The 24317-nt window shown below is 41.0% G+C and overlaps 1 protein-coding gene across 4 annotated transcripts in view; it reads left to right on the top strand.

Moving 5' to 3' along the window:
* Positions 1-24317, top strand: part of col4a4 (collagen, type IV, alpha 4) — a 142751-nt gene that overhangs the window by 83953 nt on the left and 34481 nt on the right. For 2 of the 4 annotated variants that reach the window (XM_024441954.2, XM_024441953.2), the window contains exons 15-29: positions 767-829; positions 3280-3324; positions 3408-3461; positions 3761-3821; positions 4616-4624; positions 5902-6006; positions 6168-6323; positions 8178-8186; positions 8485-8574; positions 16113-16273; positions 16659-16728; positions 19045-19151; positions 20914-21097; positions 21396-21464; positions 22890-22997. In XM_024441954.2, coding sequence (XP_024297722.2) covers positions 767-829; positions 3280-3324; positions 3408-3461; positions 3761-3821; positions 4616-4624; positions 5902-6006; positions 6168-6323; positions 8178-8186; positions 8485-8574; positions 16113-16273; positions 16659-16728; positions 19045-19151; positions 20914-21097; positions 21396-21464; positions 22890-22997 — 1291 coding nt within the window. The remainder of the gene's footprint in view (positions 1-766; positions 830-3279; positions 3325-3407; positions 3462-3760; positions 3822-4615; positions 4625-5901; positions 6007-6167; positions 6324-8177; positions 8187-8484; positions 8575-16112; positions 16274-16658; positions 16729-19044; positions 19152-20913; positions 21098-21395; positions 21465-22889; positions 22998-24317) is intronic. The other 2 variants (XM_024441956.2, XM_024441955.2) reach the window with 2 other exon arrangements.

The following is a 24317-nucleotide window of genomic DNA, read 5'->3' as shown; positions in this document are numbered from 1 at the left end:
TCGCTGTACTTTGCTCCATTCATCTTTCCCTCGATCCTGACTAGTGTCCTGTCCCTGCCGCTGAAAAACATCCCTGCAGCATGATACAGCAATCACCATGCTTCACCGTAGGGATGGTGCCATGTTTTGTCCAGACGTGACACTTGGCATTCAGGCCAAAGAGTCCAATCTTGCTTCAGACCAGAGAATCATTGTCTGAGAGTCCTTTAGGTGCCTATTGACAAACTCCAAGCGGGCTGTTATGTGCCTTTTACTGACAGGTGTGTGCCTTTCCAAATCATGTCCAATCAATTAAATTTACCATAGGTGGACTCCAATCAAGTTGGACAAACAACTCAAGGATGATCAATGGAAACAGGATGCACATTTTAAATAAAATGTCCCGCAATTCTACGCATTCTTCCATGTCATATGTGTGTTTATATGATACCAGGGGTGTAAGCAGAGTAAAAAAAAATAAAGGTTTGTGGTGCCACCTCAGCTATATGGTTCTAATTAGCACCTTTTTTTCTAAGAGTGTAGCCATACCCTCATACACACAGCTCTCACGTTTCTTCATTAATTTCTTCATTCAATACATTCATTTCTTCATTCAGTACAAATTATGTTAATTGTAGATTGTGATCATTGAGTAGTATATGATGTCTGTTGGTCACACCATTGGACTAGGTGAATCTCACGTAGTGTTAAACACAAATAGGTTGCCTTACCCTGTACCATAATGTCTAATTGTGTGTTAGTAATCTGTGAGTGATTGATTTTTCAGGGATTCGACTCGTTGACAGGGATAAAAGGAGAAAAGGGAATCATCGGATTTCCTGGAGTCAGGGTAAGAGATGCTAATGACTTGATTCTCCTCTTTGAGGGATGTTATGGTCAGGTCAGGTCAGGTCACAAGGTGAGGAAAAACTCTTGAGCCTAGACAACCTTTACCCAAGGTCTGGAGTTTTTCCTGATCAGGTTACATTTTGGTAATTTAGCAGAAGCTTTTATCCAAAGCATCTTACAGTAGTGAGTGCATACATTTTCATACTGGCACCCCATGGGAATCAAACCCACAACCTTGGCATTGCAAGCACCATGCTCTACCAACTGAGCCACACGGAACATTGTCAGGAAAAACCTCAAGTCATAGTCAATATTGCAGAGTAATAGTGAAGAATGGGGTAAGTTGAGCCAATTTTTACACTCAGCATCACTCCGTCAAGGGAAATACGCGGAGTAAACCAAACAAAACACATCCAAATATTTAGTTGAACCCCCCTTTTGTCCTCAGAACAGCCTCAACTTGTCAGGGCATGGACTCTAAAAGGTGTCAAAAGCGTTCCACAGGGATGATGGCCCATGTTGACTCCAGTGTGTCAAGTTGGCTGGATGTCCTTGAGGGCGGTGGACCATTCTTGATACACACAGGAAACTGTTGAGCGTGAAAAGCACTTAAATATGTTGTCTTGTCCATTCAGTCTCTGAATGGCACACATACACAATCCATGTCTCAATTGTCTCAAGGCGTAAAAATCCTTCTTTAACCTGTCTCCTCTCCTTCATATACACTGATTGAAGTGGATTTAAGAAGTGACATCAATAAAGGATCATAGCATTCACCTGGATTCACCTGGTCAGTCATGGAAAGAGCAGGTGTTTTGAATGTTTTGTGTACTCAGTGTATAGTATTCTCTCTAACAAAGATATCTACATATATTTCAGGATGTTGTTTAACACTGGAAATAATCAAAATTCATGTAACCACTACAGTTTTGAAAACATAGCTTGTCCAAAAAAACGTGGTCTCTTGGCACACTTAACCAGGGCATGGGGGGGTTGAGTCATGGGACAGAGTAAGTGAAGCCGCCTACAACTTTTTCTGAATGAAATATTACCACTACCTTTTTAAGATCATGTCTATCTTTATTTCCCGCACACACTTCAACACAATCACTATAACTTTTTTGTCCTTTAATAATTTAAGCCTCTTTTAACACAGGCTTAACACCTAACAAACACTTTGTACTTTTAAAAAAAACACATTAAACATAGGCCAGGCCTTGTTGTTATCTCATACCAGAGTGATAATGCCTTGCATTACGCCTGGGAAGAAAACATTTACATTTGCTCAACTTGCCATTGGCTCAACTATTGGTTCAACTTACCTCAAGGCAAGGATTTGGACTGTTTTAGCCACAGCCACAAGAAAGCACTTTCATGCTATGTTTAGGACCTCATATTTAAGCTTATAGAGACCTCCTATTGACGTATAGAACAATCCTAAAATTATCCAGCTGGTTTATATACGAGCATCATGAAACCTCTAACACAAAAAATCATTTGACTTGGTGAAAATATTTCTTGGGGACCTAACTTGCTTACCACTTTCACAGAGTCCATGGAATGGTGACTTTTTATATCTGGTCAAATATATATTTTCTTGTATAGTTTCCTAGAAGCAATGGTGGCTCAACTTACCGCTATGGCTCAACTTATCCCCCCCCCCCCTCATAGATCATTCATTAGTTTCATATTACATTAGATTTGGAATATATATTTCACCCAAGGAATCTTTAGTTTTCCATTCAAACTACTGTATGGTGATGTTTTAAGCTGAGAGTGTATTGGAAAAGGACCCTAATGCCTAACCTGTACTTTCCCTATCGGACGTGGTCACTCTTATGGGTTTCCTCTCACTTCTAAGAAGCTTTTACTTTGTGCAGAGCTTTCCTGTCCTGCTCCTACTTCTTTGCATTTCAGGGCCACATGTTTTGAAACAAAATGCCTGCAGGGGATCACCATCTTGTGGTGCATACACAACATCACAGGCCTACACTCAAAAAGACCACCTTACTCAAGCTACTCATCTCTTTACTGTAACACATAGGCAGTGGTGGAAAAAGTATCCAATTGTCATACTTGAGTAAAAGTAAAGACATGTTAATAGAAAGTGAAAGTCACCCAGTAAAGTACTACTTGAATAAAAGTCTAGTTTTAAATTTACTTAAGTGTCAAAAGCAATATTAAATGCTAAAATATACTTAAGTATCAAAAGTAAATGTCATTTTCCTGTCCATTTTCCAGTCCTTTTGGGTGTCAGGGAAAATGTATGGAGGTAAAAATTATATATTTTCATTAGGAATGTAGTGAAGTAAAAGTTGTCAAAAATATTAGTAGTAAAGTGCAGATACCCCCCAAAAAACAAGTTAAGTAGTACTTCAAAGTATTTTTACTGAGTTACTTTACAGCACTGCACGTATAGTGGATAACAATAGTATGTTATTGTGTTATTAGGGTCTTTCTGGATATCCTGGCTTCCCTGGGCCACCTGGTGTAAAGGTATGCAGCAGTTTCGTCACCGTATTAAATACAACTGTGTGTGTTGATTGTGCTCTAATTACCATGATTTCTCATATGTTCAGGGGATCCTTGGGAGCCCTGGCCTACCTGGTCTGATAGGAACGGAGGGACCCAAGGTTAGCCGGTCTCACTGTAGAAAACAGCGCTCTCTGTACGGTGTCGGCATAGGTTTGAATCTGGCCTACTGCCCTTTGACACAACCTCTCTCTACCTTTCCCCACTGTCATTCTCTCTCTTTATCTGTTCAATAAAGTCAGAAAATACTTTAAAATATATTTCAGAAAGCAACGCTTAACTCTTAACTATTCCCCATCCAATCTCACTGAGATCACCCATTTGATTTTCATTAGTGTGGTGTTATTTAGTATCTTATGTGACGTGACGTTAATGTGATATCTTTGTAAATGTCTCCAAGGGGTTCCAAGGAGATCTTGGTCCCAAAGGACTGACAGAGTTCAGGCAGGTTAATTATACAGGTAAGTGCTTTGTTTTCAACATATACAATCCTCTGGACACCATTGACCCTTTAGTGACATCGTAGTAGATTAATACTCTCACTAACCCATGGATGTTACTGTGTCTTAGCTTTACATTAGACTCCGAGAATGTGTTTTCTCAAGCATGGGACCTGACATAGTGATATGAGTGATCTAAAAACAAATGTTCTCACACAAACCTGGATTTTCCAAGGCAAAAAATAAAAACCACATAGCATACTTAACTCCATGGTCCTCTAAGAACCTACGTTATGTTAAAAAAAAATGCACTGCATGCTGGCATGGTCAATAGCCCGTTTACCATTCTCCTCTTCCATTTAGTTGCTCCCTCTCTCCATCGGTTCAGTTCCACTCCAAGAATGGTGACAAACATGATAATGCAATTTTATTTAGCTCATTGACTACATTGGAAATAAGTTTTGTATAGTGCATAGTGTATAGTGTATAGTGTGTTATCCTCTGGGCATTGTACTGTTTAAATGTAGTACAATGTTTTAACCCTCCAAAATAAATAGGCAATCTAGTCAAATTACATTTCCGGGTAGAAGCTGGTGAAAGACATGATTTCTGTAACACCCCAGATCTCTACTGAGACTCACTCGTAAGGAAACTGACGGGAAAGACTGATTGACTAAACGATAAAGGAGAATGGGACTTTGTGGGCATATTGTGTGTGTGTCCTGGCATGATGTCATCATTGTTTTTCCCCCTGGCATGACATCATCATCGTGTGTCTTGTGGGTCGGGGTGTGTGTTACATGACCGCCGTACAGCTTGTAGAGGTGAGCACATTGTCTGTTAAGAAATTCACTGTATCACTAAAACACCTTGATAAAACTGATTTTCATAAAACAACTGTGATAAGACTTTATAAAGATATGTCACTCTCGTCAGTTAGTCTTTATGGATGTGTCGTTCTTAGAAATAAATAAAATACCTGTGCAGGTTGTAACATCCATTCACACTATCCCAGATATCAAATCAACTGATCATGTTTTTCATACACTTAGAAAAAAGGTTCCAGTTAGTACCAAAAACTGTTTTTTCATTTAATTCTCATTGTTCCTGTAGGGTAACTCTTTTTGAGGCCTTGGAGAACCTGTTTATAATGGTTCTATGTAGAACCATCATGAGAGGGGTTTAAGTAGCACCAGTGTTCTAAGTAGGAACCCTTTTTGGTGCTACTTAGAACCCATACATTAAAAAAAGGGTTATTTGATTTGTCCCTGTAAGGGAACCATGTCTGGTGCTTTGCAGAACCCTTTCATGAAGAACTTTCTACACTGGATTCCAGGTAGAACCAATAGCAGGTTATATCTAGAACCACACTAGAACTGCATGGTTTGATTACTATTTACATTTAGTAGTATGGCTCATCCATAATGAAACTTGAAGAAAACATTTGAGAAAATGTTTCTAGACATTTCTTCCACTGGTTGTATCAAAGTGAGATATACCTCCAAGACATGTGATTCAGCATTATAATCTTTAAATAATGGACTATGGAGGTCTGGTGTCTAGTGTCTTTATATACATGCTGACACTCCTCACTTAAGGATCTAGAACAATCAACCAAAAATAACCCATGCACATAAACTCAGAGGAAGTTACCTGCACTGTAGATACAGTGTAGGTAACTTCCTCTGAGTTTATGTGCATGGGTTATTTTTGGTTGATTGTTGGCTAGAGGGCATGTGAGCTGTTGGCTAGAGGGCATGTGCAAGACCAGAATATGCACATTTGCTATTTAACGCAACAGTCTTTGTGTCAAAACTATCAGTAGAGTTGAAAGTGCGATAGAAACACATTGAACTTCAAATGTTTATTTGGTACATGAAAACGTAAGGAAAAAAGTAGATCACGCACTGATTTTATCTGCAACAAGTCAGTTTGGTGGAAACACACAGCTGGTTGGAAAATGTGCATATTCTTTATATTCATTTAAGAATTTTTGCTGTCTATTGCCAATTGGTTGGAAACCTATATAGCTAGTGAAGAGTTACAACTATAAACCATTTAATGCAGTAATTGTGACTCCCATGGTAACCTGTTGTTTCAGGGATGCCAGGGGAGTCGGGGCTGCCTGGAAGACCAGGACCACCTGGAGATGTTGGGGAGATGGGGATGCACGGCCGCCAAGGACTGCCTGGGGTATCAATACCTGGTCAGTGACCCAAAAGTCCCCTGGCCAGTACTAATACCCCCCATCTCAAAATACAGTTCAGCCCCAGTGTGAGCGTGCTTGTTTATATACATGTGCGTGTGTGTCTAATAAGGTCTTTGTACTGTAACTCTACCTTACCATGCCATGCTGCCTCTCCTCAGGTACCAATGGTGACCCTGGCCCAATAGGGATGACTGGCACCAAGGGGGTTAAAGGAGAGCCAGGGATGCACTACCAGAACGGGCCTACACCCGGAGAGCCTGGTAAACCGGGCACAGCAGGCCTCAGTGGTCTGAAAGGAGAGCGCGGCCCCCCAGGTTTGTAACCTCAAGTGCATTTTGTCCCCATCTCCTGCACTTCTCTCATAGAACATGGCCTGTCTTCTACTAATCTCTTGATATTCGATGCTTTCATTGTCATAGCATCTGAATGCGGATTTAAACACTCAACACCTACTGTAGACTCGGTTCTGGCTTGTGAATGTGGAACTCGTGTTGGTACTGTAGATAATGTTATTAAGTTCTTTACAGCTTGTATTGCAATGTTGTTGTGTGTACACTCTTAGAAGTAAAGGAGCCTGTGGGGTGGAAAGGGTCTTCGAGGAACCCATCTGTAATGGTTGAAACAGGAACCTTTTTTTAATGGGAGGGGTTCGATTTTGAACCTTTAAAAAAATATATTGTAGACGTGGCAACCTATCGGAAGATTGGAGGCATTGCTTATTGAAGGCATGGCTTTCAGGTAGTTATTTTTGGCCACCCCATTGAGTAAATGTCATAGAGTACCACAGTATGAGTCATAATACCCATAAAACCTAGCGGTCAAACAGGGAAATGGTTCCAATCGTTTTTCTACCATTAATTTTTCCCATAGGGGATTTTAGAAACACTTTAAAATAAGGTCTGTGTTTTGTGTAGGCTTACCCTAACATGACATTTTGATAACCATGTAAATCTCTCTCAGACAAGGTGACTTTTATCAATATATTCGCCTGTATTTAACCCCAACCAATTAAATGCTAATTAGTTGTTAATGTGACTATCAGAAAGAACTACAAATGATGATCTAGACGAGACTGCCAAATAGAGGCAAAGGTAAGAATCTCTGGATTAACTATCTATTGCTAGCTAAATATAGTAATGAATAAATTTGCTACATTCCTTAAATGTACCTGTTAGCAAAGGTGCCAGCTAGAGATGTTGTGCAGGAGCTTGCAGGGATTTGTAGTCTTGCTTTGTCTACTTTGATGCTAATTAGCATTTTTGAATCTGAGAGTAAATTAAGCCAAATATATTGCTAAAAGTCACCTTGTCCCGGAAAGATTTACATGGTTATCAAAATGTCACGTCAGGGTAAGCATACACAAACACAGCCCTTATTTGAATTGTTTCTAATATCCCCCATAGAAAAAATGCATGGTGGAAAAATGGTTAAAACCATTTCCCTGTTTGACCACTAGGTTTTAAGAGTATTATGACACCTCCACTGTGGGTCTCTATTCCTGTTCATCATGTTAAGTTTGTACACTGCAAATTAAAATGTTCCTTGAATATTTAGGCATATTACAAATTCTAATATAATATTCATATTATTAACATTACTGATGAGTAATAAAGTGGTAACTATAAGAGCATATGCTCTTGAGGAACTCCTACACCTCAGTATGCCTCATTGAAGATACAAACCTGTCACTGTTCAACCAATACAACAGAACAGATGATCAGGAATGACATTTACTCCCACGGGTGGCATTAAAAGTGACATCTGAAAGCCATGCCCCTACTAAGCCATGCCTGTAGTCCATGGTTATTCTAGGAACCCTTTGCTACATTGAAACATTAAAGGTTCCTCCAAGAACCCCTCAACTAACCAAAGGTGCAAATATACCAATGGTTCCTTGAGGAACTCCAGGGGTTCCTTGAGGATCTCCAGGATTCCTCGAGTCACCACTAATTCTATGAGTGTAGTTTGCTTCCATTTTTCATCATCTTGTCAGCTAATATTCCACTTGTGTTTGTTTTGCTAAGCCTATGTCTGATCTGCATGCCTTTGTGTCTCCTGCAATGATGTCATCATTGTGTCCCACCCTGGATGATGTCATCATTCTGTGTGTGCCCCTCGTATGACATCATCGTGTGTCTTGTGATGTGTGTTGGGTGGGCGCCACATAGGTTGTGGAGGTGAGCACTCCTGTTTCACTGGTTTGAATTCATTCTCAAGATATTCTCAAGATAAACACCATCATTTAGACATGCACTTTATTAGATCCTGGAATTCCTTTGAGGGGAGTCTGCATTGTAATAGCAGTAATTTTTATAGTACCCAAAACAATGATTTAATTCGACCATAGGATAAAAACATACTGTATGAATAGTACACTGTGGATTCTATTGAATTTATCTCTCAAAATATTTGTGTACGTCTTCACTCAGCCTTTGGGATATTCGATTAAGGTGTGTAATCATGGTTGTGCTGCAGGTACGTACTGCACCCCTGGTTCACCAGGAGAGCCTGGAGCAGATGGAGATCAAGGTCCTCCTGGATCTGCAGGGTTCCCTGGTAGCAAAGGTGAGTTGTTATGTAACATGGATTTATTCATGTGGAATTATTAGAACATGTGTCTAGGGCTGTTGCGGTGACTGTATTACCGCCACACCGGCAGTCATGAGTCATGACCGCGGTAAAATTCCACATGCCATGTGATCTCCTTTCATGCACTCTGGACATGCTTTGGTAGTACCCAACGTGCTAACTACCATCAGGTCCTAATGGTCTTGTACTCAGGGCTCTATTGTCCCTCTAACCACTGACATCAATGTAAATACAATAACAAATTACTTCAAACACATATCATCAAAACAGTGTTTTGCTTTTAAAACTCATTGTGAGGATCAATTTGAAGAAAGAAATTCAACAGCAGGTTGAAACTGAGTGTAAAAGATGGTTGCTGTGGATGTTGTTTTCAAAGCCTAACACAATGAAATGGACAGCACTTTCTAAGGTGATGATTCATTCAAAACATCCATAAGCATATTAGAGCTTATGCATGTGCATAGGCTTATGAGCCCAAGTCCCCAAAAAACTGGAATAAAATTGATGATTGTGCCGTTATACAATACATAGCCAATACATATTGCGAATGGCAGAATAACAAAACTGATTTACGATGTCTTGGTTTCATAACCCAAAATTAAATACATTTGAGTTATAACCTTCGAGTGTGGACTGTATTATTATGCATACTGGATGGACTGGTTACCTTATGCTATGCTCCAAAATGTCTATACACGAGTCTGGGAGACAACGTATAGCCCTAGGCCAGGGTTTCCCAAACTCGGTCCTCTGGGCCCCAAGGGATGCACGATTTGTTTTTTGCCATAGCAATACACAGCCGATTCAAATAATCAACTAATCATCAAGCTTTGATCATCGGAATGCACCCCTTGGGGTCCCGAGGACCGAGTTTGGGAAACGCTGCCCTAGGCAATGCTGTTGGTTCGTTGAAAAGTGCGGATGGCTTACAGTTTGCCTACACTTATAGTGAATTTGTATTTGATTTTGAATAGCCTTGTAATAGAGAATGTTTTATATTTTCATAATTCATTGGGTGACACATTACCTTCAGCTATACAGAATGTCTCACCACCATATGTGTTTCCATTTCCTCCTCTCTTTCCTTTATTCATTTCTCGAGTGTGCAGAGGGGCTGTCAACAGTTTAGTGAAATATGTTTTGTTTGCTGAAAACATGTTACTATCGATGTTCCCAAACAGATTTTACTTGGTTTGCCAAATGAAGCATTGGGTAGCTGCAACAGGGTTGGAGAACCCATGGCATAGAGAGTTTGGGCAGAATATCACCTGTCTGGGCAGCACCTCATATATGTTTTGATTTTTAAGACATTCCAAGATTTGTGTCATTCACAACTAAAGTTACCATATAACTCTAAATCAAATGTTTAAAATTATCACTTTTGCGTTCAACATAGCCACTTCATATGTGCACTTGTTCTGGAATGGTAAAAATATACTGAAAAAAAATATAAACGCAACATGTAAAGTGTTGGTCCCATGTTCCATGAACTGAAATTAAAGATCCCAGAAATGTTCTATACGATACAAAAAGCATTTATCCTTTGCCAAGATTATCCATCCACCTGATTAAACAGCATCATCATTACACAGGTGCACCTTGTGCTGGGGACAATACTAAGGCCACTCTAAAATGTGCAGTTTTGTCACACGACACAATGTGGGAGTGTGAAAGTTTTGAGGACGCATGCAATTGGCATGCTGACTGCAGGAATGTCCACCAAAGCTTTTCTCAGAGAATTGAATGTTAATTTCTCTACTATAAGCCACCTCAAAAGTCGTTTTAGAGAATTTGGCAGTACGTCCAACTGGCCCCACATCCGATGACCACGTGTAACCAGCCCAGCACCTCTGCATCTGGCTTCTTCACCTGCAGGATCGTCTGAGACCAGCCATCTGGACAGCTGATGAAACTGTGGGTTTGCACAACCAAAGAATTTATGCGTAAACTGTCAGAAACCGTCTCAGGGAAGCTCATCTGCGTGCTCGTCATCCTCACCTTGACCTGACTGCAGTTTGCTATTGTAACCAAGTTCAATGGGAAAATATTCACATTCAATGGCCACTGGCATGCTGGAGAAGTGTGCTCTCCACGGATGAATCCTGGTTTTAACAATACAGAGTGTGTATGGTGTCATGTGGGCTAGCATTTTGCTGATGTCAATGTTGTCAACAGAGTGACCCATGATGGCGGTTATGGTATGGGCAGGCACAAGCTATGGACAACAAACACAATTGCATTTTATCGATGGCAATTTGAATGCACAGAGATACTGTGATGAGATACTGAGGCCCATTGTCGTGCCATTCATCCGCCGCCATCACCTCATGTTTCAGCATGATAATGCACAGCCCATGTTGCAAGGATCTGTACGCAATTCCTGGAATCTGAAAATGTTCCTGTTCTTCCATGGCCTGCAAATACTCACCAGACATGTCACCCATTGAGCATGTTTGGGATGCTCTGGATTGACGTGTATGACAGCGTTTTCCAGTTCCCGCCAATATCCATCAACTTCGCACAGCAAATTAAATAAAAAATCTAATCAAATTATATTTGTCACATGCTCCGAATACAACAGGTGTAGTAGACCTTACAGTGGAATGCTTACTTACAAGCCCTTAACCTCTCTGGGATATGTGGGACGCTAGCGTATCACCTGGCCAAAAGCCAGGGAAAATGCAGTGCGCCAAATTCAAGTAAATTACTATAAAAATCAAACTTTCATTAAATCACACATGTAAGATAGCAAATTAAAGCTACACTTGTTGTGAATCCAGCCAACATGTCAGATTTCAAAAAGGCTTTTTGGCGAAAGCAAACAATGCTATTATCTGAGGATAGCACCTCCGTCAACAAAGCGAGAAACCATATTTCAACCCTGCAGGCGCGACACAAAACGCAGAAATAAAAAATATAATTCATGCCTTACCTTTGATGAGCTTCTTTTGTTGGCAATCCAACATGTCCCATAAACATCACAAATGGTCCTTTTGTTCGATTAATTCTGTGGATATATATCAAAAAAACAAACATTTTATTTGGCACGTTTGATCCAGAAAAACACCAGTTCCAACTTGCTCAACGTGACTACAAAATATCTCAAAAGTTACCTGTAAACTTTGCCAAAACATTTCAAACTACTTTTGTAATACAACTTTAGGTATTTTTTAATGTAAGTAATCGATAAAATTGAAGACGGGATGATCTGTGTTCAATACAGGAAGAAAACAAACTGAGGCATGCTTTCTGGTCATGCTCATCTATCTAATAGTACACTTCAAGTGACCCTCGTTCAAGATGGCCGTACTTCTTCATTACACAAAGGAATAACCTCATGTAACGTACTGGGTATAGTGGGTGAGAAGTCAGGCGCAGGAAGCAGAGAGTTCAGGGTAGTGCTATATTTAATGCACAAGCGGCGCACAACAAAACAAATGCCCCAAACACGGGGACTGAAACTGTCCAGCAAAACCCACGAAATACGAAACATGTAACCCACAGACGTGCACACAAGTTACACAAAACAATCCCGCACAAAGAGCAGGCGGGCCTACTGGTAAATAAAGCCCAACTAATCAGCCTAAAACACAAACAGTTGAAACCAATAAACAGAAAGGGGAAAAAGGATCCGTGGCAGCTAGTAGGCCGGTGACGACGACCGCCGAGCGCCACCCGAACAGGAAGGGGAGCCACCCTCGGTAGGAGTCGTGACACCTCAACCAATTTCTAAAAACTGTTGACATCCAGTGGAAGCAATAGGAACTGCAAGAAGGTCCCTTAGAAATCTGGATTCCCAATGAAAATCCATTGAACAGAGTGTGACCTCAAAAAAAATGTCTGAATGGTGTGGCCTCGGGGTTTAACCTGCTAAATAAGTTCTGTTATACTCACAGACATGATTCAAACCGTTTTAGAAACTTAAGAGTGTTTTCTAAAACGAATATACTAATATATAAATCCTAATTCTAATATATAAACTTCAGAGTGTTTTCTTTCCAAATCCAAATACTAATAATATGCATATCTTATCTTCTGGGGATGAGTAGCAGGCAGTTGAATTTGGACATGCATTTCATCCGAAAATACTGCCCCCTGTCACCAAGAAGTTAACCAACAATGCAGTTTTAATAAAAATAAAAAATAAATAAAAATAAAAAATAATTAAGAGCAGCAGTAGAATAACAGTAGGGAGGCTATATACAGGGGGTACCGGTACAGAGTCAATTTGCAATGTTAGTCGAGGTAATTGAGGTAATATGTACATGTAGGTAGAGTTAAAGTGACTATGCATTGATAAAGTTAAAGTGACTATGCATTAAACAGAGAGTAGCAGCAGTGCAAAAGAGGTGGGGGGACAATGCAAATAGTCTGGGTAGCCATTTGATTAGCTGTTCAGGAGTCTTATGGCTAGAAGGTAGAAGGTAGAAGCTGTTAAGAAGATCTAGACTTGGCGCTCCGGTACTGCTTGCTGTGCGTTAGTAGAGAGAACTTGGGTGGCTGGAGTTTTTGAGGGCCTTTAGGGCCTTCCTCTGACACTGCCTGGTATAGAGGTACTGGAGGGCAGGAAGCTTGGCCCCAGTTACGTACTGGGTCGTACACACTACCCTATGGAGAGCCTTGGGGTCGGAGGCCGAGCAGTTGCCATACCAGGCAGTGATGCAACCAGGATGCTCTCTTTGGTGCAGCTGTAGAACATTTTGAGGATCTGAGGACCCATGCCAAGTCTTTTCAGTCTCCTGGGGAGGAAAGGCTTTGCTGTGCCCTCTTCATGACTGTCTTGGTGTGTTTGGACCATGATAGTTTGTTGGTGATGTGCACACCAAGGAACTTGAAGCCCTCAACCTGCTCCACTACAGCCCCGTCAATGAGAATGGGGGTGTGCTCGGTCCTCCTTTTCCTGTAGTCCACAATCATCTTTTTTGTCTTGATCACGTTGAGGGAGAGGTTGTTATCATGGCACCACACGGCCAGTTCTCTAACCTCCTCCCTATAAACTGTCTCAACGCTGTCTGTGATCAGGCCTACCACTGTTGTGTCGTCTGCAAACTTAATGATGGTGTTGAAGTCGTGCCTGGCCATGCAGTCATAGGTGAACATGGAGTAAAGGAAGGGACTGAGCACGCACCCCTGAGGGGCCCCCGTGTTAAGGATCAGCGTGGCATATGTGTTGTTACCTACCCTTACCACCTGGGGATGGTCATCAGGAAGTCCAGGATCCAGTTGCAGAGGGTGGTGTTTAGTCCCAGGGTCCTTAGCTTAGTGATGAGCTTTGAGGGCACTATGGTGTTAAACACTGAGCTGTAGTCAATGAATTACATTCTCATGTTGGTGTTCCTTTTGTCCAGGTGGGAAAGGGCAGTGTGGAGTGCAATAGGGATTGCATCATCTGTGGATCTGTTGGGGTGGCATGTAAATCGGAGTGGGTCTAGGGTTTCTGGGATAATAGTGTTGATGTGAGCCATGACCAGCCGTTCAAAGCACATCATGGCTACAGACGTGAGTGCTACGGGTCGGCAGTCATTTAGGCAGGTTTTTTTTTTTTTTTACCTTTATTTAACTAGGCAAGTGAGTAAAGAACAAATTCTTATTTACAATGATAGCCTAGGAACAATGGGTTAACTGCCTGGTTCAGGGGCAGAATGACAGATTTTTACCTTGTCAGCGATTCGATCTAGCAACCTTTTGGTTACTGGCCCAATGCTCTAACCACTATGCTACCTGCCGCCCCTAAGGCCTTAGTGTTCTTGGGCACAGGCACTATGGCGGTCTGCTTGAAACATGTTGATATTACAGACTCAGTCAGGGACAGGTTGAAAATGTCCGTGAAGACACTTGCCAGTTGGTCAGCGCTTGCTTGGAGAACACATCCTTGTAAATGTCTGGCCCTGCGGCTTTGTGAATGTTGACCTGTTTAAAAGTTTTACTTACATTTCTTATAAGGGTCCTGGTTAGAGTCCCGCTCCTTGAAATCGGCAACTCTACCCTTTAGCTCAGTGCGGATGTTGCCTGTAATCCACGGCTTCTGGTTGGGGTATGTAGGTACGGTCACTGTGGGGACGACATCATCAATGCATTTATTGATGAAGCCAGTGACTGATGTGGTGTACTCCTCAATGCCAACGGAAGAATCCCGGAACATATTTCAGTCTGTGCTAGCAAAACAGTAATGTAGCTTAGTATCTGTGTCATCTGACCACTTCTTTATTGACCAAGTCACTGGTGCTTCCTGCTTTAGTTTTGCTTGTAAGAGGGAATCAGGATCATAGAATTATGGTCAGATTTACCAAATGGAGGGTGAGGGAGAGCTTTGTACGTGCCTCTGTGTGTGCAGTAAAGGTGCTCTAGAGTTTTTTAAGAGTGGGACAACATTTCGCTGGCCACAATCAACCGCCTGATCAACTCAATGCGAAGGAGATGTGTCGCGCTGCATGAGGTAAATGGTGATCACAGCAGATACTGACGACTGGTTTTCTGATCCACGCACCTTGTTTTTTTTAAAGGTATCTGTGACCAACAAATGCAAATCTGTATTCCTAGTCATGTGAAATCCATAGATTACGATTTTAATTAATGCATTTCAGTTGACTGATTACCTTATATGAACTATAACTCAGTAAAATCTTTGAAATTGTTGCTTTGATGAGTTTATATATTTGTTCCGTGTATTCAGTGTAAGAATTTCTTACTATAAAATCATATAAAATAAAATAATGGCACAGGACTTCATGTCAGCTAAATAAAAAAGACTACAGCCTATGGCATGGAACATAGCCAGATAACATACAGTACATTTTCTTAACATCATAATGTTCCTTTAGACCTGACTAAAACAAATAAGTGGATTTAATAGGTGACATCAATAAGGGATCATAGATTTCAGCTGGATTAACCTGGTCAGTCTATGGCATGGAAAGAGCAGGTGTTCCTAATGTTTGTACACTCAGTGTGTAGGCTGCTATTGTACACTGCTATCCTGTACCTTTCTCATACAGGTGTAGGATCTTTATTCAAGCCAGTTTGCTACAGCAGGAAAACAGTCCTGCAGCAACAGAAAATGTGAATTGTTATGTGGATTATAATGAATGTACATTTTTACAGGAGTTGATACATTTTTTGTTAGGGCAAACCCAAATCAAGTCTGAAATTTCAATGTGGAAATTACAAACTTTTAGAACCCTTTTTAAAAATCAAATACACGACAACTTTGCATGTCCTGCTAAGCAGAAATATTCTTATCCACAAAAAAAACGTATCAAAATAAGATCCTGCATCTGTATTCTATGCCTTTTTGTATATTCCATGGGTTTCAGAAGACAACATATGTCCGTCCCACCGGCCAAATGTGGCCTGCAAGCCAATTTAATGTGGCCCACCATACATTAAATAATTAAGAATGGTGCACCATTTTCTGGCCCCTTGAATCATGTCAATATCTGTAATTGGCCCCTTTGACAAATGAGTGAAACCCTAATCCTGTATCTTACTTATTCACTTTGTCTCATTGTTTTTAGGAATTGATGGTGATTGTGATTGTGAGCTCCTCCAGCCTTCAAAGGGAGACCCTGGCTTTATGGGGATTCCGGGATTGCCAGGGTTACGAGGACTTTGTGGGGCACCAGGCCCGAGGGGTGACATTGGTTTTCCCGGAGACATAGGAAGAAGTGGGGCAGACGTGAGTATCATTGTCAGTGTTCCTTTATTGACGGACCATGACTAAGACCAAGAGTTTTTCCTGACCTTGTGTACGGATCAGGAAAAGCTATATTTTTATTTAACCTTTATTTTGACAGTGTCATGCTGAGACCAAGATCTATTTTACAGATAAGCCCTGTATACACTCAATGGCCATCAATATACATTATACACATCAATATACAGTGCATTAAGAAAGAATTCAGAGCCCTTGACTTTATCCACATTTTGTTACGTTACAGCCTTATTATAAAATATATTGAATCGTTTTTTCCCTCATCAATCTATACACAATACACCATAATGACATAGCAAAAACAGGTTTTCAGAAATGTTTGCAAAAACATTTTTTTTCCATTTCATAGGGCTTCCCAGGATTTGCAGGTGTCCGGGGTCCAAAAGGTCAGAAAGGTGACGTCTATCTATGCATTAAAGGTAAGAGCGACTTTTCATTGGTCGATGTGAACATTCTATCTTGCCATTGGATGTATTTATACTGAACAAAAATATAAATGTAAAATGTTAAGTGTTGGTCCCATGAACTGAAATTAAAGATCCCTTAAGTTTTCCATACACCCAACAAGCTTATTTCTCTAACATTTTGTGGAGGAATTTGTTACCATCCCTGTTAGTGAGCATTTCTCCTTTGCCAAGATTATCCATCCATCTGACATGTGTGGCAAATCAAGAAGCTGATTTAACAGCATGCTCATTACACAGGTGCACCTTGTGCTGGGGACAGTAATAGGCCACAATACCACAGAAATGAATGCTCCGAGAATTTTATGTTAATTTCTTTACCATAAGCTGCTTCCAACATCGTGTTAGAGAATTTGGCAGTAGGAAGCCCAGGAACTCCACATCCGGCTTCCTCACCTGTGGAATCATTTGAGGAGGGGTGGGGGGTGCTGAGGAATATTTATGTCTGTAATAACACTCTTTTGTGGGGAAAAACGTATTCTGATTGGCTGGGCCTGGCTGCCAAGTGGGTGGCCAGTCATGGAAATCCATAGATTAGGGCCTAATGAATTTATTTCAATTGACTGATTTCCTTATATGAACTGTAACTCAGTCAAATCTTTGAAATTGTTGCATATTGCGTTTATATTTATTTTCAGTATAAATACTAAATACCATCAATTGTTTTATTCTGTGTTGTTACAGCATTCAACCCACATAATGCATTTCTAAAAATAAAAAATAAAAATTAAACTCAAATTGAAAACCGTGATTATATATATACAGTGCCTTGCGAAAGTATTCGGCCCCCTTGAATTTTGTGACCTTTTGCCACATTTCAGGCTTCAAACATAAAGATATAAAACTGTATTTTTTTGTGAAGAATCAACAACAAGTGGGACACAATCATGAAGTGGAACAACATTTATTGGATATTTCAAACTTTTTTAACAAATCAAAAACTGAAAAATTGGGCGTCCAAAATTATTCAGCCCCTTTACTTTCAGTGCAGCAAACTCTCTGGGACCAAGAACCCAATGGTCACTCTGACAGAGCTCTAGAGTTCCTCTGTGAAGATGGGAGAACCTTCCAGAAGGACAACCATCTCTACAGCACTCCACCAATCAGGCCTTTATGGTAGAGTGGCCAGACAGAAGCCACTCCTCAGTAAAAGGCACATGACAGCCCGCTTGGATATTGCCAAAAGGTACCTTAAAGACTCTCAGTCCTTAAGAAACAAGATTCTCTGGTCTGATGAAACCAATATTGAACTCTTTGGCCTGAATGCCAAGCGTCACATGTGGAGGAAACCTGGCACCATCCTTACGGTGAAGCATGGTGGTGGCAGCATCATGCTGTGGGGATGTTTTTCAGCTGTAGGGACTGGGAGACTAGTCAGGATTGAGGCAAAGATGAATGGATTATAGTACAGAGAGAGCCTTGATGAAAACCTGCTCCAGAGTGCTCAGGACTTCAGACGGGGGTGAAGGTCCACCTTCCAACAGGACAACGACCCTAAGCACACAGCCAAGACAACGCAGGTGTGGCTTTGGGACAAGTCCCTGAATGTCCTTGAGTGGCCCAGCCAGACCCCGGACTTGAATCCGATCTAATATCTCTGGAGAGACCTGAAAAAAGATGTGCAGCAATGCTCCCCATCCAACCTGACAGAGCTTGAGAGGATCTGCAGAGAGGAATGGGAGAAACTTCCCAAATACAGGTGTGCCAAACTTGTAGCGTAATTTTTGCTTTATCATTATGGGGTATTGTGTGAAGATTGTTGAAGGGAAAAAAAAAAACATTTTAATAAATTTTAGAATAAGGCTGCAATGTAACAAAATGTGGAAAAAGTCAAGGGCTCTGAATACTTTCGAAGGAGGTATATAATGAAATGAGGGTGCAGATGCCCAGGTAGGTGTGTAGAATTTTTTTTTGGGGGGGTGAATATTCCTTTGAGACCACCGGGAGACATCCTGCCAACTGATACACTGAATGTCCTGAGAACGCCCTAAAAACATCCTGGCCTGGTCCCCAATGACAGAGGGAACTCTAGGCAAAAGACTCCTAGATCTAGAGAATGGCATGCTGGGATAACATCTCGCCATAACCCTAAAACAGACCTACTATGAAGGTCACCAAATGTCCTTTGAATCTCCCCTGTCTGCTGGGAAGGTCCTTGTAATACTATTTTCTTCTATCTCTGTTGAGTTATGAATCGTTTTGTGCGCCCTGATTTATTTTGACCACTGGATGTGTTACAATGTAAGGGTGTAAAGTCTGGTTGGTTTCTAGGTGTGAAGGGAGACATTGGCCTCCCGGGGCTGGCTGGTCGTCCAGGCTTCACTGGGAGGAGAGGAGACGAAGGGAATCCGGGTGTGCCTGGTGACGCTGGCCCAGAGGTGAGTCTACCAAGGTCATTAAGGACACCAAAAGCCATATTCAAACTGTTAGTGACTTAGTTACATACAGAAGGAACTGGAATTAGGAGTCTGGCCCTAAGCATGGATCTAATGTTTCTTTAAGATGCCCAAATGCTCATCATAATGAGATCCTAAAACCTCCAACTTCAAGGTTTACTTTGTTACTCTTGGTCTGCAACAAGAAGTGGAGTGTGCCAATATGTATTGCTTGATGCATCCTTGACTCGGCTAGCCTACTAACATTACACAAAATTCAAAAGACACGATTTCGCATATACATGTATGACCAAATTACACGTTTTTGCCTGTTTGTTTCACAAACATCCATGTGATTTCACAGGAATAAAGATGTAGGAGAATTATACAACGTGTAAGTTTGTATTCGTACATTGTTTTAAAAAAAAGTGGATGATGCTCGTGGTCTTGTCAAATAACTGTAATGTACCCCTTACTGCTATAACTAACTGGTGGCGGTAACCCCGGAGATGGCAAAATACGATGACTTTGAGTTTGAAATTGACTCGGGCAAGGTGTTTCTTTGAGGAAAGAACGCTTCACTGCTGGTCCTCGAGTCAAGAAATGCATATGTGACAAAGTAGATGATTGTTAAAATACATATAAAACGTTGTACATTTAGGTGTACACTTCCATGTAATATAGTCTATTCAATATGATTATTAGGCCTTGGCAGTGTGTTTGTCTACAAGGTTGAAGAAAGACTTATTAAATTCATTCTTAATCTACATTTTCAATCTGTTGGCTGCGCTTCCCTTCTCAACACACTAAAACAATAAATGAAATTCTACAATTCAAAGGGGTTAAAACTAACATTTTTGATTAACAGAATGTGCCATTGGACTTCTTTTAAGGACGCTTTAATGAAAAAGTGTTGGTTCAACGTAGACGATTTAAATTGGCTGATACGGAATTTGTTACCGGACACAATCATTCTGATCAGCTGGTCGTACTTAGCATAGTGGCTAATTGTGCCAGGTTTGCCTATGAGAAAATCTAGCCAATTTAGACCAAAGGTCTAAACCTTCCATCTAAGCAAAAGTTTGTGAGTATGGACTCATCTAGTCAAAGGCTGCGTTTCAAACACATAAAAGACACTCCCTCCTCCACTTACCCTCGCCTTATGCCCTTGAAGGAATCCCCGCGGCCATCTGTGCCGTCGGTCCAAACAATTAGCTAAGCAAGTGTACAACTCTGTACAAGCCTGAAATATCCCATAATTCAATTCGCGATGATTGTACATCCACTAAGAAAAGTCAGCCAAAACATAAAACCAACATCAATATGGAGAAGTCGTAAAAATGAATGTAAATAAGTTAGAAATTGTGCTACTAATGCACGACGGCACAAACACATATCATAAAACTAATGATAGTTTGATTTACCAGATATCGTCAGGTGGCTAGTATTCGATGATGCGGATGCGTTGTCTTCTAACCAAGATACGAAATGCAATCATAATTGACTGTAGCATATATAAAGCACACACAACAGCTACCAGTGGTTCCATGATGACTGAAAACACAACCGTGGGACGAACGAGTGACGAATATCCTGGAAAGAGCTGTCCATTTAAAATTAATTGATTCTTCCCTCGCCCTGCAAGTGTCAGCTCATCATTCGTCATGATACGTCATCAGAAGTGTCCACTTTATTTGAGGGCTAAGGGGAGAGGGTGTCTTTTCTGTATTTGGAATGCAGCCTAAGTTTGATTGGTTCCACTCAGGGTGACAGTTACTCAGGATTCCCGGGTGAGAGAGGGTATCCAGGTAATGACGGGCCAAAAGGGCTTGCTGGACCCGTCGGCCCCCCAGGACCTGATGTGATTGGGGCAGTGGGGGAACGGGGACTCCCAGGCGACCAGGGACCTCCAGGATTCAGGGGATCTCCTGGGCTCAAAGGAGTCAGGGGTAAGGAGCTTGTCAGTCTGTGTGAAACACAAAGACAGATCAGGGTTGGAAATCAGCATTCATTACTGTTGGTCATAAATGACCTATTTATTAGTTATTTTTGTGTATGTATTATTACACTGGATGAAGAGTGGTATATGAACAAAATACATGTATGCACACTCAATTACAACCTTGGAGTAAACTGAAACACCCCTTCATGACAAAAAATAGCAAATAAGAAGCGCTTTTAAAACATTATGCAAGACATCCTGTTTGTCCTCCTCACCCTACCCCATGCCACCTTTCTCTTGTGCAGGTGACACCCTACCCTGCATACCCAGTAACCCTGGTGCCCCAGGACAGAAAGGCGATTCCGGAAGCCCAGGTATAACTTATAGAAACTCCAGCACATTGTGAAAAGTATCACTTTGTTATTGTGCTAATGTTTCAGCATTTCGGGATGCTTACAGGTCTATATGTCTTATAAATGAATGAGTAGTATATGACAATAAAAAATGCACAAAGTTGCCTCAGTCATGTGAACATAACAATACACACATAAAGAATTATCATGGATAAACACCATTTTTATTTAATCTTTATTTAAGCAGGGAGTCATGATGAGACCACAGTGTATTTTGAAGATGAGCCCAGCATGAACACGTTAATAAACAACAATTACTCTATACATACACTACCGTTCAAAAGATTGGGGTCACTTAGAAATGTCCCTGTTTTTGAAAGAAAATCACATTTTTTGTCTACTAAAATAACATCAAATTGATCAGAAATACAGTGTCGACATTGTTAATGTTGTAAATGACTATTGTAGCTGGAAACGGCAGATTTATTTTATGGAATATCTACATAGGCGTACAGAGGCCCATTATTAGCAACCATCACTCCTGTGTTCCAATAGCACGTTGTGTTAGCTAATCCAAGTTGATCATTTTTTAAAGGCTAATTGATCATTAGAAAACCCTTTTGCAATTATGTTAGCACAGCTGAAAGAAGCAATAAAACTGGCCTTCTTTAGACTAGTTGAGTATCTGGAGCATGATCATTTGTGGGTTCGATTACAGGCTCAAAATGGCCAGAAACAAATAACTTTTTCTGAAACTCGTCAGTCTATTCTTGTTCTGAGAAATGAAGGCTATTCCATGTGAGAAATTGCCAAGAAACTGAAGATCTAGTACAACGCTATGTACTACTCCCTTCACAGAACAGCACAAAATGGCTCTAACCAGAATAGGAAAAGGAGTGGGAGGCCCCGGTGCACAACTGAGCAAGAGGACAAGTACATTAGAGTGTCTAGTTTGAGAAACAGACGCCTCACACGTCCTCAACTGGCAGCTTCATTAAATAGTACCCGCAAAATACCAGTCTCAACGTCAACAGTGAAGAGGCGACTGTGATGCTGGCCTTTTAGGCAGATTTCCTCTGTTCAGTATCTGTGTTATTTTGCCCATCTTAATCTTTTCTTTTTATTGGCCAGTCTGACATATGTTTTTTTCTTTGCAACTGCTGGTACTATTTAATGAAGCTGCCAGATGAGGACTTGTGAGGCGTCTGTTTCTCAAACTAGCAGGGGTTGGGCAAAAATAATTCAGCAGACTTATTTCATTGTGATAATCTTGTCACGTGTTCTAACAGTGAGCAATGAGAAATGTGCCAGATTGAATGGTACAGGTTGCATGGTATGGGTTGAGTATGCCAGTTGAATATACACTTAATTTATAATAATAGACACTAACTCTCAAAACAGGTTGGCACTGAACATGGTGTGACACATTTCTCCTTTTTTGTCTAGGGCTGAACGGAGAGTCAGGACCCCCAGGGTATCTTGGAGCTTTGGGCCCAGACGGGGTGAAGGGAGAGAAAGGAGACTTTGGACTGTCTGGCCCACCTGGACCCATAGGTAGAAATATGATAAATGTTTTTACCATTAGAGAATATTACTGCCTGATTAAGTGCCTTCTCTCCATTCTGCTTTACTCACTAGAGATTGTCCCCATTGTAAAGCCTCAAACATATCACAAATAGGGGGTACTTATATTTTTCTCGTTTCACTGCATGTACAAGTGTTTTTGTATATCCCTGAGACACCCTTAGAGGATGGGGTCTCAGCTAGAAATGAGACATTATTGACAGCGAACCTGGAGCAATCAGGTTTAAGTGCCTTGCTCAAGGGCACAGCGGTAGATTCTTCACATAGTTTGCTCAAGAATTCGAACTAGCGATCTTTTCGCTTACTGGCCCAACCACTAGGTTACCAGTCATACTATTTTTTTTATAGGTGGTAGATCGGCTTTAAAATTCAGATAATATGTGGCTTCCTTCAATGTAATTGTCTGCATCATTTCCAATCCCCCCTTTACAGTGCATTCGGACAGTAATTCAGACCCCTTCCCTTTTTTTCACATTTTGTTACATTACAGCCTTATTCTAAAATGGATTAAATAAAAACAAATGTCATCAATCTACACACAATACCCCATAATGACAAAGCGAAAATAGGTTTTTAGAAATGTTTGCAAATGTATAAAAATTTTAATCAGAAATACCTTATATACATAAGTATTCATGCCCTTTGCTATGAGACTCGAAATTGAGCTCGGGTACATCCTGTTTTGATTGATGAGATGTTTCTACAACTTGATTGGAGTCCACCTGTGGTAAATTCAATTGATTGGACATGATTTGGAAAGGCACACACCTGTCTATATAAAGTTCCACAGTTGACAGTACATGTCAGAGCAAAAACCAAGCACTGCTGTCGAAGGAATTTTCCGTAGAGCTCTGAAACAGGATTGTGTCGAGGCACCGATCTGGGGAAGTGTACCAAAAATTGTCTGCAGCATTGAATGTCCCCAAGAACACAGTGGCCTCCATCATTCTTAAATGGAAGAAGTTTGGAACCACCAAGACTCTTCCTAGAGTTGGCCGCCCAGCCAAACTGAGCAATCGTGGAGAAATGGTCTTGGTCAGGGAGGTGACCAAGAACCCGATGGTCACTCTGACAGAGCTCCAGAGTTCCTCTGTGGAGATGGGAGAACCTTCCAGAAGGACTACCATTTATGCAGTACTCCACCAATCAGGCATTTATGGTAGAGTGGCCAGACGGAAGCAACTCCTCATTAAAAGGTACATGACAGCCTGCTTGGAGTTTGCCAAAAGGCAAATAAAGGACTCTCAGACCATAAGAAACAAGATTCTCTGGTCTGATTAAACCAATATT

This window comes from Oncorhynchus tshawytscha, linkage group LG13 (assembly GCF_018296145.1).
Source record: "Oncorhynchus tshawytscha isolate Ot180627B linkage group LG13, Otsh_v2.0, whole genome shotgun sequence".
Classification (NCBI taxonomy): domain Eukaryota; kingdom Metazoa; phylum Chordata; class Actinopteri; order Salmoniformes; family Salmonidae; genus Oncorhynchus; species Oncorhynchus tshawytscha.
Note: the sequence above shows the minus strand (reverse complement) of the source record. Positions and strands in the feature narration are given on the sequence as shown.